General features: G+C 40.6%; 2 protein-coding genes across 3 annotated transcripts; one reads left to right on the top strand and one right to left on the bottom strand.

Moving 5' to 3' along the window:
- Positions 1–7,002: 7,002 nt before the first annotated feature.
- On the bottom strand, positions 7,003–11,253 carry drg2 (developmentally regulated GTP binding protein 2). Of its 2 annotated transcripts, none has more exons than XM_028986051.1 (14): positions 10,737–11,253; positions 10,442–10,539; positions 10,196–10,356; positions 10,029–10,118; positions 9,883–9,943; positions 9,694–9,784; positions 9,444–9,516; positions 9,233–9,323; positions 9,060–9,157; positions 8,105–8,181; positions 7,935–8,023; positions 7,792–7,850; positions 7,415–7,468; positions 7,003–7,329 (listed from the first exon to the last, which is right to left on the bottom strand). In XM_028986051.1, exons 2-14 carry the CDS (start codon positions 10,503–10,505, stop codon positions 7,243–7,245), a joined length of 1,095 nt encoding a protein of 364 aa, XP_028841884.1. In that variant the 5' UTR covers positions 10,506–10,539; positions 10,737–11,253; the 3' UTR covers positions 7,003–7,242. The 2 variants fall into 2 exon arrangements, with proteins under 2 accessions (XP_028841884.1, XP_028841883.1); XM_028986050.1 differs by having other exon boundaries at positions 10,442–10,543; positions 10,737–10,869.
- Positions 10,807–13,044, top strand: gfer (growth factor, augmenter of liver regeneration (ERV1 homolog, S. cerevisiae)). The gene is made up of 3 exons (XM_028986052.1): positions 10,807–11,138; positions 11,988–12,196; positions 12,679–13,044. The coding sequence occupies exons 1-3, from the start codon at positions 11,001–11,003 to the stop codon at positions 12,839–12,841; spliced, it is 510 nt and encodes a 169-aa protein (XP_028841885.1). The 5' UTR covers positions 10,807–11,000; the 3' UTR covers positions 12,842–13,044.
- Positions 13,045–13,426: the final 382 nt, after the last annotated feature.

The raw sequence follows: 13,426 nt of genomic DNA, 5'->3' as shown, positions 1-13,426 counted from the left end.
ACAGTGATACTCCTCCGGTTACGTTTATGTCCTCTGAGCGATGTAAGTGCCGTCCTGTTACAGGTCTAAAAGCATGTATCTGAAAGGATGTGAGGACTCCCTGTTATAGTTACAAAGGGCACCTTAATGTATCAACTATACTGACTTAGGGTAACCTTATCTCTTTGGCTCATTCCTGTATAAATTATGCAGACTGGCTGAGCTGTTACTAAACTGTGTCTGAGAAGCATATCCAAAAAAGAGCAAAATATTGCAATGATGCTGACTGCAACGTCTGCCTCATGGTCCATCTAACCGGGCATACTTGACCAACTTAAGCAGAAAGCAAGATGTGAGCTTTTTCAATATTTTGGCTTGCATGCTGGCCGGTCTTCCCTGGTGCACCATGATTTAATTCCTTGTGTGAAATCGTATGGATTGTTTGCAGTCAGGTTGGAACATGCTAAAATGATCTCTTTTGTGTCATTCATGAAATATACATGGATTTACCTCTGACTGTGGATAATAGCCTAAATTAAAGTACATGAATTTATTATGTGTCCAAAGGAATGAAACGCAAAACCTCTAATGATCTTCAGATAGTAGTTGTTAACATGTGGTTTATAAATGAAAGGTGCTAATGAAAGGTCTGAAATGTCAAACACCTCCTGATCTGTGATGGGTTTTTGTATGAGACACAAATGCACCAAAATGCCAACATGCTCTTGGGGACAATACTACTTTTAGTCATCCGGCCATCCATTCTTAAAACAGAAAACACATACAGTGTAAGTTAATTTATAATAAAATACTATATTCCAAAATATTCCATTTTATGCTACATGAAAAATGTTTCCGTGAACATTTCCGTAACATCTACTTTAAAAATAATTTTAATTATCATGAGCCATTAAATGATTTATGTGACTTAATGAGTTGTAAATATTCCAAGAGTTCATGGCACAAGCAGTTATCAATTCTTAATGTCTGGTAAGTATTTATTTCACTAAGAAATTATGAAACATTAATCAGAAACGCTATAAATATATCTATAGTCCACCTGCAGTAAATAATTCTGCAGGTGGACTATAGATCTTTTCTTATATTATCCTTTGGGAAGCAGGGAATTACCATTTGCATATATCTCAGCATTTCAAGGCATTCTGTAGCACAGATTTGCATTGCTTTCACAACAGACGTCAGTAATATCTGTTTCTCTAATATGTGAACAAGCAAGATGGTCAGATACTGAAAAAAGCTAATTCATCTTCTGAAATATGTTTTCTACAGAACACGTCTTATTTCCTTATCGGTCGCAAGTCAAAGGAGACGTCAAGCATCACAGATGGTCTACAAGTAGATGAAGGAACAACAATGTGGCATCTCCATGACGCCGATAACGTTCTTTCAGCAAAGGCAGTCACCATTACAGCCCAATAATTACAACCTAAACAAGCAAACCTGGCTAATTAAAGTAGATTAAACAGGATTAGAACTACAGCTACAAAGGAGAAAGGTAACTTTTTGTTCAAATGTCACACATACATGCCATCAATCCCTTTTGCTTTGGAAATAAAATGTCACCAGGACATATTTAACATCTTCTTTTTTTGTAATAGCCATTACAAAAAGGCAACAAAAATTGACAAGATAAAGTCTATGTATTAAAGGTTAACGTATGATGAAGTACAAAAATTTGATTATTATTGTATTTAATTATATGAACAACTGCTCTAGCTGTATTTTCAATATATTAAATGTACCTGCAGTAATTCTGTGCCCTATTTTAGTTTAATGTCTTAACTGCATCACGCCTGTGCAGACAGTCATCACAGCCCAAACCCCAAATGAACCTGCCCCTGATCCAGGGCACACTATTCACCAGAGCCAAATCCTGTGTAGGGTTACCGTCAAGTGCCACATGGGACATGGGACTTCAGTTTCAGCCTCTTTGTTACAGCTGAATCCAGCACGTCTGTGTGTGTATGAGGGTAAACACCATTTATCACCAGATGCATCATTTTCATTTATGAGTAGACTCATTCTATGGTCAGATGTGAATTATGACAAATTATGAATCGAGCATAGAAAAAGTCCACTGATATAAAAAAAAATCTGTATAGGCAAAAGTTGTTTAAAGTGAAAGTGAAGTGATTGTCATTGTGATGCACAGCACAACACACTGTGCATGCAACAAAATGTGTCCTCTGCATTTAACCAACACCCTTGGTAAGCAGTGGGCAGCCATGAAAGCCGCAAGGGGAGCAGTTTGTGGGGACGATGCTTTGCTAAGTGGCACCTTGGCGAGTCGAGATTCGATGCGGCAACCTTCTGCTTACGGGTTATATGTATAGACGAAAGGTTGTTGTTAGTGAAAAAATAAATATATTGATTTAATACAACCTCTTCTCCAGAGAGGTTTCTCAGTAATCTGAGACAAGTTGTGTTTTTCCAAAGTGTCTGGTTGTGGTGTCATGGAATTTTTTTTTTTATGATAATTGACTGCATTACTTGAAAACGTTCCAGAGACGGATGATGAGCTGTAATAAAATACTGAAATCTGACCTCTGGTACAAAGGAGTGTCACTAATTTACTTAACCACTTATCACTCCAGGAATCAGCACCACAGACGGCTCCACTCTATAATTTAGAAACCACATTTTGCAAGTGTAAGCTACATGAAATATGATCTAGCAATATTACAGCATCTTCAATGCTAGGGATTCATTTTAAATACTCAATTCTTATTTCCATAGTCACACAAACACTTATGGTTTTCCTTGGATACAGGACATTCTGAATAAGTACCCTTCATCACCTCTGGATATGTAATACCAAAATCACTGTAATCGCTTAAAAAAAACTTTGCACTCAATGGTTTAGGCAAATATACTTCTATATTTCTTATCTATCCATCTTTCTATCATAAGTAAATTTCTGTCCTAATTGCATGCGGATTATGATGATTGTTCATCATAAGTGTATTAAGATATATCGATCATTGTAATCCCTCGTTTGGTTCACTAAAACCTAATCTGCAAATACCCTTAGTTATATAACTCAGAATCCAACTTTTGTTATTAAGTTTACATGAGCACCTTATTTAATATTGTTTTGTCTGAACGCTAGTTAGCTTTCTTTTGATAATCTTCAGTGACTCAGCTGTTTGAACATCTAGTGGAAGTTCTTTCCACCAGCTAGGAGCCAAGACAGAGAAGAGTCTAGATGAATTCAAATGTTGGTTAAAACAAAAAAACACGTCCCTCCATCTCTTTTTGAAGATTCAGAGGATTCTCTTCTGATAAAAGCGCCCACAATCCTCTATTGACACGACTGTTCCATCTTGTACAAGATTTGTACCTGACTCTGCACAATAAACAAATTCATTTCTCTAACTCTTACCTTCAGGTCCTCCTCAGTGCTTTTCATGCAGGACATTAAACATTAGTGCCTGGCGACCAAACCCTAACCTCTATCCACTTCTGTATGGACATTGTTCGCTGCATCTGGCGGGTGGGTTGCCACTGCGTGGGGTGTCACTTTCATTACATTCATTAGCACTATGGCATAGCATGTTGGGTAAAAAGCCTTTTCCTTTCACTCGCACCAAACCAAAACTCATCAGACAATGCAGCCCAGGAGCCGGTCGTTTGGCAGATTGTAATGCAAATAAAACCTATAGAAAGGAGAAATAGATTATTTCCTGCTCGTCTTTCCATGCCCATGCTTGGGTTACTGAGCAAACAGAAGGCCTCATCCCAAAGCGGCAAGTGGCCTGTTAGAAGGGTCATGATCGTTTTCTTGGTGAAAGGCACCACTCATTCACCCTTAATTCTCAGACAAATGTTAGACCATTTCCAAGCACAATGAGAATGAAAAAAAAAGCGATGGTTAATTACCACGTTATGCCCATATTTCTCCTCAACATCACTCACATCAACCTTTCTAATCAGCAACAGACAAAAAAAAATGTCAGAACTATAAGCGCCACTCAGACATCTGCATCCATAAATAGAACGGAACAGAACAGAATAGGAATGAGTCTCAGCTCCCAACACACTTCGATCTGTCTCGCTTACGAGCCATCGTTTACCCAGAATGCAGCTGGAGTGGCTGGCTGTGCAGCAGGTGGCAGCAGAGCCACTCCGGTGACCAGGTCCGCCGTTACCATGCAAATGCAGGCCTTACTTACAGCAAGGCCTGCTTACTGTAACCGTACCCACTTCACGCCACTTCCCTTTCACGGTCAAGTAAAAAGTGCCCGTCGTTGTCATCGTCACCAGCCGCAGAGACGTCACTGAAATCGAATTTTGCCAATAGCGTGTATTCCTTGTTCAAGTGCAAATCCCAGAACTCATAACCTAGTAGCACAAAGTAAATCATTCTTACTTTATTTGCACCTTTGTAATATAGTAAAGCAATATCATCTGCTGTATCATTTGCAATAATGTTGCGTGGAAAAGTGAGTAAGAGAGTAAGTGTGTTGTCAAGCCTTACAAGATATTAGTTGAATAGTTTTTTTGTGTGTCAGTGTAAACGATTAGGTATTAGTATTAGTTCTATCAGTCCGACAGAGTAACCCCACACTCTGGGCTTTGGTGGCGAGGCCTTCCAGCAGCACCAGGCGCCGTGTCTCCCGCGGCGCCCTTACCTTCTGCCCGGCGCCCGCTCCTCAGGTGATTCCGTAGCGACTTCTCTCCATTCCCGGTAAAATCAAATAAAATAAAAGAATAATAATAATAATATAATAACGAAATAAAAACAAGGAGGCCAACGTACAGAACGGCGGCAGCCTTCCCTTCCCCAGGCTCGCCTGGCCGAGTGGCGCTGGATGCATTTTTTATGAGCGCCATTATGCTCGTTCTCGCCGGTGAATGGCGGCCAGCTGGGCGCCGAGGGGGCGACAGGAGCGCAATTAGGCAGGACTCGTTAGGACGAGTTTCCGTCGGCCTGTTGTCGCCGTTCCGGGCCACGTTAACCGGCAGATATCCGACGGAGACGTGGCGCTGCAGTGCAAGTCCTCCGTTTCAAAAGTGTCCTCAAGCACCAAAAGTAAAAGACGGCGAAGCAAAAGTAGAAATGAAAAGGGTCTGCGCACCTAGTTACGTTTTTTATCCACCCATAAGTACATAAGAACACAAACTAGACTAGACATAAAAATGTTGTATGTGTGTGTGTGTGTGTGTGTGTGTGTGTGTGTGTGTGTGTGTGTGTGTGTGTGTATATATATATATATATATATATATATATATATATAACGAAAAAATCTTTAACCATGAATTTGTTGTATAAAACATTTTTTTTTATTTCTGCCAATATGCAGTACTGTTGTTTTTGTTGTGTTCAAATGCAGTGGAAATTGTTCATATCTGTTCTCCGTTGTCGTCCCTGGCTGGTGGAACAACCTGCCCTCCTCCACACGACTAGCCGAGACTACCACCACTTTTAAGAAGCAGGTGAAAACCCTCTTGTTCAAAAAGTATTACGGACAAATCTAACACTTACACACGCACATGCGTACACATTGCACAAACAATACAAAAATGTATAAATACATTATAATTTTTCTTCGTCTAGCACCTAACAATCTCTGAGCATGCTCTTTACTGACAAGTCTGAGCCTTATCAGGGCTCTTAGTTTGTAAACTCAATATTCTATAGAAATCGAACGAGAATTGCTGGTGTCTTCCTCTTGTAAGTCGCTTTGGATAAAAGAAGTAAAGTAAAGTAAAGTAAATACACAATGACATTCTTTATGTATTTATCCCTGTTTTAAATATGTACATGTTAATATGAATGTACAGTACAGGCCAAAATTTTGGACACACCTTCTCATTCAATGTGTTTTCTTTATTTTCATGACCATTTACATTGGTAGATTCTCACTGAAGGCATCAAAACTATGAATGAACACATGTGGAGTTATGTACTTAAAAAGTGGAGATCTGGCCTCCACAGTCACCGGACCTGAACCCAATCCAGATTGTTTGGGGTGAGCTGGACCGCAGAGTGAAGGCAAAGGGGCCAACAAGTGCTAAACACCCCTGGGAACTCCTTCAAGACTGTTGGAAAAGCATTTCAGGTGACGACCTCTTGAAGCTCATTGAGAGAATGCCAAGAGTGCAAAGCAGTAATCAGAGCAAAGGGCGGCTATTTTAAAGAAACTAGAATATGAAACGTTTTCATGTTTTTTTTGTTAAGTGCATAACTCCACATTCATAGGCAATGATGCCTTCAGTGAGAATCAATGGTCATGAAAATAAAGAAAACACATTGAATGAGAAAGTGTCCAAACTTTTGGCCTGTGCTGTATATGGATAGATAAATATGTACCTATGTTACAGTAGTTTACACTTTTTATTGTCTTTCTGGTTCTATGGTGATACATTGCATCATGTGATCACCTGATTCATGTTTGTGAGAAGTCATCCATTGTTCCGTGGATGCACGCTGCAGACTGAAACGAAAGCCCATGTGACCCTGATTTGGAATAAGTGTTTATGAAAAGTGAGATAAAATTAACCATATGGATCGATCATCAATGTTTGACTTGGTACATGTTAAAATTGTTTAAAAACACAACTTGGGCCAGACATGCCACATACAAAAAACTTTGCATGGAGAAATGGACAAAATAACCTCTTTTCTTGTGAATGAGCATGGACGGCTCTTTAAACTTTTTTGATAAAATGTTTAATTCAATAAAACACTGTTGAAATGCTTGTTTTCATTTAATTTCTTTATTTATTGATTTAGATCCCATTATATCAGTTGGTCCGTTGTTGCCAACTGAATCCTTGCATTTTTAATCAATTAGTTGGATATTCAACTCTGGAGCTTGAATCAAAATCCAAACCCTACTTTTGGCATTCTCCCAATATGTTTGAGGGCGCATGAGTGGCAATGGAGCCTCAGCAAAGGGTTAACAAACTTTTACCCACAATCTCACAACTCTATTAGGGTTGTGCCGATGTGCAAAATTTCCCCCTAAATTCTAGACAAAATGCAGAGAGAGGATAAAATACCTTTCAACAGATTTTATTGCTTTTGTTTCAGCAAATACTTAATTGAATAAACTTTCAAATGTGTGAACCAGATGAAGGTTGGTTATACAAATTCTTTCACCTGTCCTTAGCCTTTCCATTCACTGAATCTTATCTTTTAAAAAAGGTTTAAGAGAGATTGTAGATAAGGTACGCTATACAGTGGATGAAGAGGAATTCTTGTAAGTTCATGACAGTCTTTTATGCCATTCAAGCATTTTACTTCTTCACAATTTGAATGACGTCCTCATGCTCCATAATGTGGGTGAGGCCCACCCTCTGGGGGCTGTATTTTGTGCTTGTTCCCTAGGATGTCAGGAAGAATAAAAATGGTTTTAATAAACAAAAAGGGTGTAGCTCAAATATGATGTTAGGAATGGCTCTGACTTACCCAGACCAGGGCATACTTGAACTGGCTTGCTAAGGTCCTGTGAATCCGATGGCACTGCAGAACATATAACAAGTTTCATCTGTACATAGCATTACAAAGCATATAAGGGTTATCTGAAAAAGTTATGCAGTGACAGAGAAATCTCTTTCTGAAATTATCAGAAAAGTAAACTGCTGATCTTTTCTACTGGGTGTAGGAAACATATGTGAAGTTAATGAATAACACCATGAAAACTAAATGCACATTTTCAGCAAAATTTCAGCTCAAAATAGAAATAAAAGGAAAATAATAATAATGTAAGACATATTTACGCTAAAAATGCAAATATTTATTTTAATTAAATCTGTCTGTACTACCTAAACGACAGCCAAACATACCACATGCTCTACTGAAGCTCCTCTCCGCATGATAATTGGGTCTGAAAAATCTGGACGCTCTGAAAGTAAAGATATTAAAAGACCTCAGGCATCTGCAGGTATTTTAAAAGTTCTGTACCAGAGTATGTGCACCTGTACATTACCTCCTCTCTTCTTGGTGTAAAGGCAGATGAGTGACAGATATTCCCAGAGCTGCTCTAAGAGGTAGTCCAGATTCAGCTTCATGCCACAGCTGGAAAAAGGAACAGAGCATAATGCCATCTACACTCAACATGCAGGTTTTTTCCCCCTCTCTCTGAAAGCATCGACTGACCTGATGACCACGCTGTGAGATTGGTGAGCCAGACGGTCCATCTCCTCAATTGAAATCTGATCAACTTTGTTGTAAACCTGTCAAAAAAATCTGTTATTTTTCATTAGGCACAAAGCAGCATTTTCCCTTTCTTTCCCTAAATATTTTTACTTATTTACACTGCTCAAAAAAATAAAGGGAACACAAAAACAAGACATCAAGATCTGAATGAATGAAATATTCTTATTAAATACTTTGTTCTTTACATAATTGACAACAAAATCACATGAAAATCATCAATGAAAATGAAATGATTCAACCCATGGAGGTCTGGATTTGGAGTCACACATAAAATGGAAAAACACACACAGGCTGATCCAACTTTGATGTAATGTCCTTAAAACAAGTCAAAATGAAGCTCAGTAGTGTGTGCCTGTATGACCTCCCTCCGCAAAGCACCGGCAGCATTCAAAAGTAACCAGAACATCAGCCAGAAAGCACAGGAACTGAGTGGTCTATGGTCACCACTTTTTGGGGGATGTCTTGCAAATTGCCTATAATTTCCTCCTGTTCTCTATTCCATTTGCATTTCCAGTGTGACAGACTTGGGAGTATGGGTGGTAGTAGCCTAGTGGGTAACACACTCGCCTATGAACCAGAAGACCCAGGTTCGAATCCCACTTACGACCATTGTGTCCCTGAGCAAGACACTTAACCCTAAATTGCTCCAGGGGGACTGTCCCCTGTAACTACTGATTGTAAGTCGCTCTGGATAAGAGCGTCTGATAAATAATGTAAATGTAAAATGTAAATGTAAATGTAAATTGTGTTGTTTAAGTGTTCCCTTTATTTTTTTGAGCAGTGTACCTATAAAGAATGTTTTGGTGATTAAACAATGCAAATTCACAGAAGTGACATTAACGTTCATGTATCCATAATGTTTATAATTTCATGTCTAATATGTGGTTTTACTTACATACAAGCAAGGCATATAAACTCTGTTCCCCACAATGACGTCTATAAACTCATCAGGAGTGCTGTCCTCTCGAAACAAAACCTCTGCATTGAAGATTTCTTCACGACAAGGTTAAGCTCAATCGATGTTTTCATATATAATAAATATGACACATAACAGTAAAAGAAGGATACTGTATTCATGAAGGATGAGCTGAACCAGTTTCTCTGAACAATGTGTGAGGGGTACAGTTGAATTGTAGGAAATTCCACCACCTTTCTTAGGCTACAAAGTGTTGATAAATGTAAGGGTTAACCTCTGCATATACAATACATAAAAAAATACATATCGTATGATAACATAATTGAGAGATCATGCTCAAGAAGCTTTTTTTTTTTTTTTTACCTTGAAGTAAATATTTGGTTTCAAGCGATTTAGTCGAATTCCAACAGATTCCAGCTCTTTCTCCAGGAGTGTCCTGAAGGAAGAAAAAGCAGTTGAGAAGAACTATGGGTCCAGTTCCTTCTGTAAATTATGTAATATTTTTATACTTTGGATCATCTCTAGATCGCCTTACTCCCCCCCAAAAAACCCATATACTGTATTATTTAGGAAAATAATGAATCCAGAGTGTCAGCAACCATCTGAATCTAACCTCTGGACATCACCCTTGGTAGCATCCAACATCATAATGACAACATCAGCTGTCCTGGCTACAGCAATGACCTGCCGACCCCTGCCCTTTCCTTTGGAGAAATAAAAGAAAACGAGAATAGTCTTTAGACTGTTTCATCGAGGTGTCGTCAACTGGTCAGGAACGTTTGTCAAATGTTCATATTCTTACCTTGGGCAGCACCCTCAATAATTCCTGGTAAATCTAAAAGCTGAATGTTGGCACCCTTGTACTGGGGGAAGAAAGAAATACTCAGAGTTGGTTGTGTTAACCGTTCAAGTGCAAATAAAAGATAATGCAACATAAATACAACTTACCTCAATCACGCCTGGGATGCACGTCAGCGTGGTGAATTCATAAGACGCTGCTTCACTTGCCGTCGAAGTCATCAAACTAAGAAAAGTGGACTGAAAGGGACACATTTTGGGCCTTGAGAAATCGCCACGCCGCGAGTATTTTAAAGACATTTCCGGTAATCACCCACCTTTCCTACAGATGGAAATCCAATCAGGGCAACCCTGGCATCGCCCGACTTCATCACATCAAAGCCTTCACCTTTGGCTCCAGCTGATTTGGAAGGCTCCAGGAGCTGGGCTCTGTACTTGGCCAACTTTGCTTTCAGTAATCCTAAATGGTACTCGGTTGCTGTGAACAGAGGGCGTTTACGGACATTTTAACTTTAATTTCCAAGTGGTAAACGACACGGTGACGGAAGCAGTGCTGCAGTTACCTTTGTTTTTCTGGGTCCGAGAGATTTCCCTCTCGATCTCCGCAATCTTTTCGAGAATCCCCATGGCTGCGGACTTCTAGGGCGCTGAAACTGTCAAACTACCTTCGAACGACAAGCATACAGAGAGCCAATGAAAGCTAGACGGCTAAGTGTGCGACGTACGTGCGACAGAAGAGTAACTCCTGATAACAACAGGGTGTAAAACAAGGGCACTGCGCACATAAAATACAACTATGTCATATTTTGGCACTTTTGGAATTTGACAAATTTGAATAGAAAATACATATTTTTTTACACTATAATTGTAGTGGAACTCTGCAGCATGGCCCACGGCTGACGTCACCAACCGGAACCGCTTGATCCGTCGCAAAATGACGTCCGCTGAGAAACCAGGGCTGACCTCCCAAAGGTTCCGTCGTTCCTGCGTACGTCGTTTTCACTTGACTGGTAACCCGTGTGTTTACAACGTTCACGGAACGTTGCTGCAATATTGGACACCACTGAGCGAAGTGCCTTGTGGCGCTGCTACCGCTCGCTCTCCCACACCGCAACCGCAGACATGGCAGCGCCGCACGGAGCCACGGCTCAGCCTTCGGCCGGCTTGGAGAACATGCCGGCCAAAGAGCCCGAAAAGAAGCCGTGCAGAGCCTGTACCGACTTCAGGTCCTGGGTGAAGACGCAGAAGAAGCAGACGCAGGTGGGCGGGAGCACCCCGTAAAAACACGGTGACACTTTATTAGCGGTTATAAGAACGTGACACGCGTGACACTGGTCAATAGATCAGGTCGGGTTTCGAAGTGGCAGAAGGTCAGATGTCTTCCGATCGTCAGGCTCCTTGCGCGAAAATGGTTAAAATGAGAAATCCGATTTACTTGGCATATTATTGGTAGTAGCCTAGTGGGTAAAACACTCGCCTATGAACCAGAAGACTCAGGTTCAAACCCCACTGACTATCATTGTGTCCCTGAGCAAGACACTTAACCCTGAGTTGCTCCAGGGGGGACTGTCCATGTAACAAATTGCTTTTAACATTACTGCTGCATGATGAAGCGTCAACCTATCAGATCACGCGTACATAGGACGTAAAATGTACAGCTTAATGCACCAGCATGCAGCTTCTCTTATATAACCACCATTAGCTTATGTGCATTTAAAAATACAGACAAGATGATAGCTTATTAAACTTTTCATGAAACTTGCTGCTTGTAGCAAAAAAACAAACAAACAATTCTTTAACTGTGTTCAAAGTTGTGCAGTTTATTTGCAGTAAATTTACAATCCACATATTATTTGGACCCATTTACTCCTGAAATATTACTGTAGCTAAGTTTGTGCTGAAAACAAAAATATGAAACACTGTGGAATCCAAAAATGGTAAGTTGGTTAAATAAAAAATGAATATAATGACTCAACTATTTTGAAAGTCGGTGCAATCGTGACTAGTTGACTAATCATGGCAGCAATAGTAATTGGCAACTGTAATATATTGCTGACCTACCACGTTCTCTCAAACCTAAATAAGATAAGATCAATTTGCCTCTCGAAGGAAACCGGGGATAGCGAGATTGAAAAGCCTGCGGAGTGTCCTCTGGACCGAGAGGAACTGGGGAGGTGCTCGTGGTCCTTCCTTCACACTATGGCTGCTTATTACCCCGTCACACCCTCGAGCAGCCAGCAGCAAGACATGACCCAGTTCATCACGCTCTTCTCCAGATTCTTCCCTTGTGACGAATGTGCAGAGGACTTGAGGGCAAGGTTTGTGGTACTTTATAAGTTCTTCCCATGTTTGTGCTGGTTTCCTCCAGGTTCTCCAGGTTCCTCCCGCCTTCTAAAGGCGTGTACACTAGGTGAATTAGTGAATCAGAATTGTCTATAGGAGTGTGTGTGTGTGTGTGTGTATATGTGTATGAACACCCTGCACACATTGTGTCCCGCAGGCGCGACCCTGAGTAACAGGCCTAAGCAGTAATGGAAAGTGAGTGATGTCAGGTTCAGATCAAACTACGACCAGTTGCTCTGCAAAATCAAACATTCACATATTAAACATGCAACATGCAAGATTTTGTTCGAAATTTGGAATTAAAAATGTGTAGAGTTTTAAGCTACATCAAATGTAGTAGTTCACCATTAAGCTCAAACCAAGGAACATACAGATGTAGTAACTTTGTGTTGTGTTGCTGTTTAAAATCTTTTTGTGATTTTATTGATTTGCTCTGCTGAACTCACCTCTGTTCCAGACTGAAAAAAAACCTGCCGGACGCCAGCAGTCGCCACAACTTGTCTCAGTGGCTGTGCCGCCTCCACAACGAGATAAATACTCGGTTAGGCAAGCCGGAGTTCGACTGCTCCAGAGTGGACGAGCGATGGAGGGATGGATGGAGGGATGGCTCCTGTGACTGATGTGCTTAGAAAATGTCCTAAAATACATTTATTGTACGTGTAAATCCAGAGTTCTGTGAATATTTTTCTAAAATGTCTGTAGGATTATAACCCCTCTACCTGCTTTCTGTGTTGTAAGACACTTTAATCCACACTTTAGTACAAACTGTATTTCAACACAGGCTTCACGACCATTGAACTGAAATAAATTTTCATTTGTGTCTCTCCCTGGTTATATGGATTTCCTCCCTCATGCATGGGCTGGGGATTGGTGACCCTCATGTGTATGGTGGCTGTTTTTGTTTGTGCGCCCATGGTTCGGTTATATGATATCAGACGGATCCACCCTTATCTATCAACACAGGCCACCGGCCTCTACAACTAACACAGAAGGCTTTCAACCTTCCCAAATTCTCCCAGACCACCCCACTGCTACGCTCCCTCTACTGGCTCTTTGTAGCTGCCCGCATCAGATTCAAAATAGTCACACTGGCCTACAAAGCCAATCCTAACTCACAGCCCCTATTGTACCTCACACTCTCTGACCCTCCAGTACTGCTGGCCTGGTCCCTCCACTGCTGAAGGTACGAGGAAGACACTCATCTA

Source organism: Denticeps clupeoides, chromosome 7 (assembly GCF_900700375.1).
Source record: "Denticeps clupeoides chromosome 7, fDenClu1.1, whole genome shotgun sequence".
Taxonomy (NCBI): Eukaryota; Metazoa; Chordata; class Actinopteri; order Clupeiformes; family Denticipitidae; genus Denticeps; species Denticeps clupeoides.
Note: the sequence above shows the minus strand (reverse complement) of the source record. Positions and strands in the feature narration are given on the sequence as shown.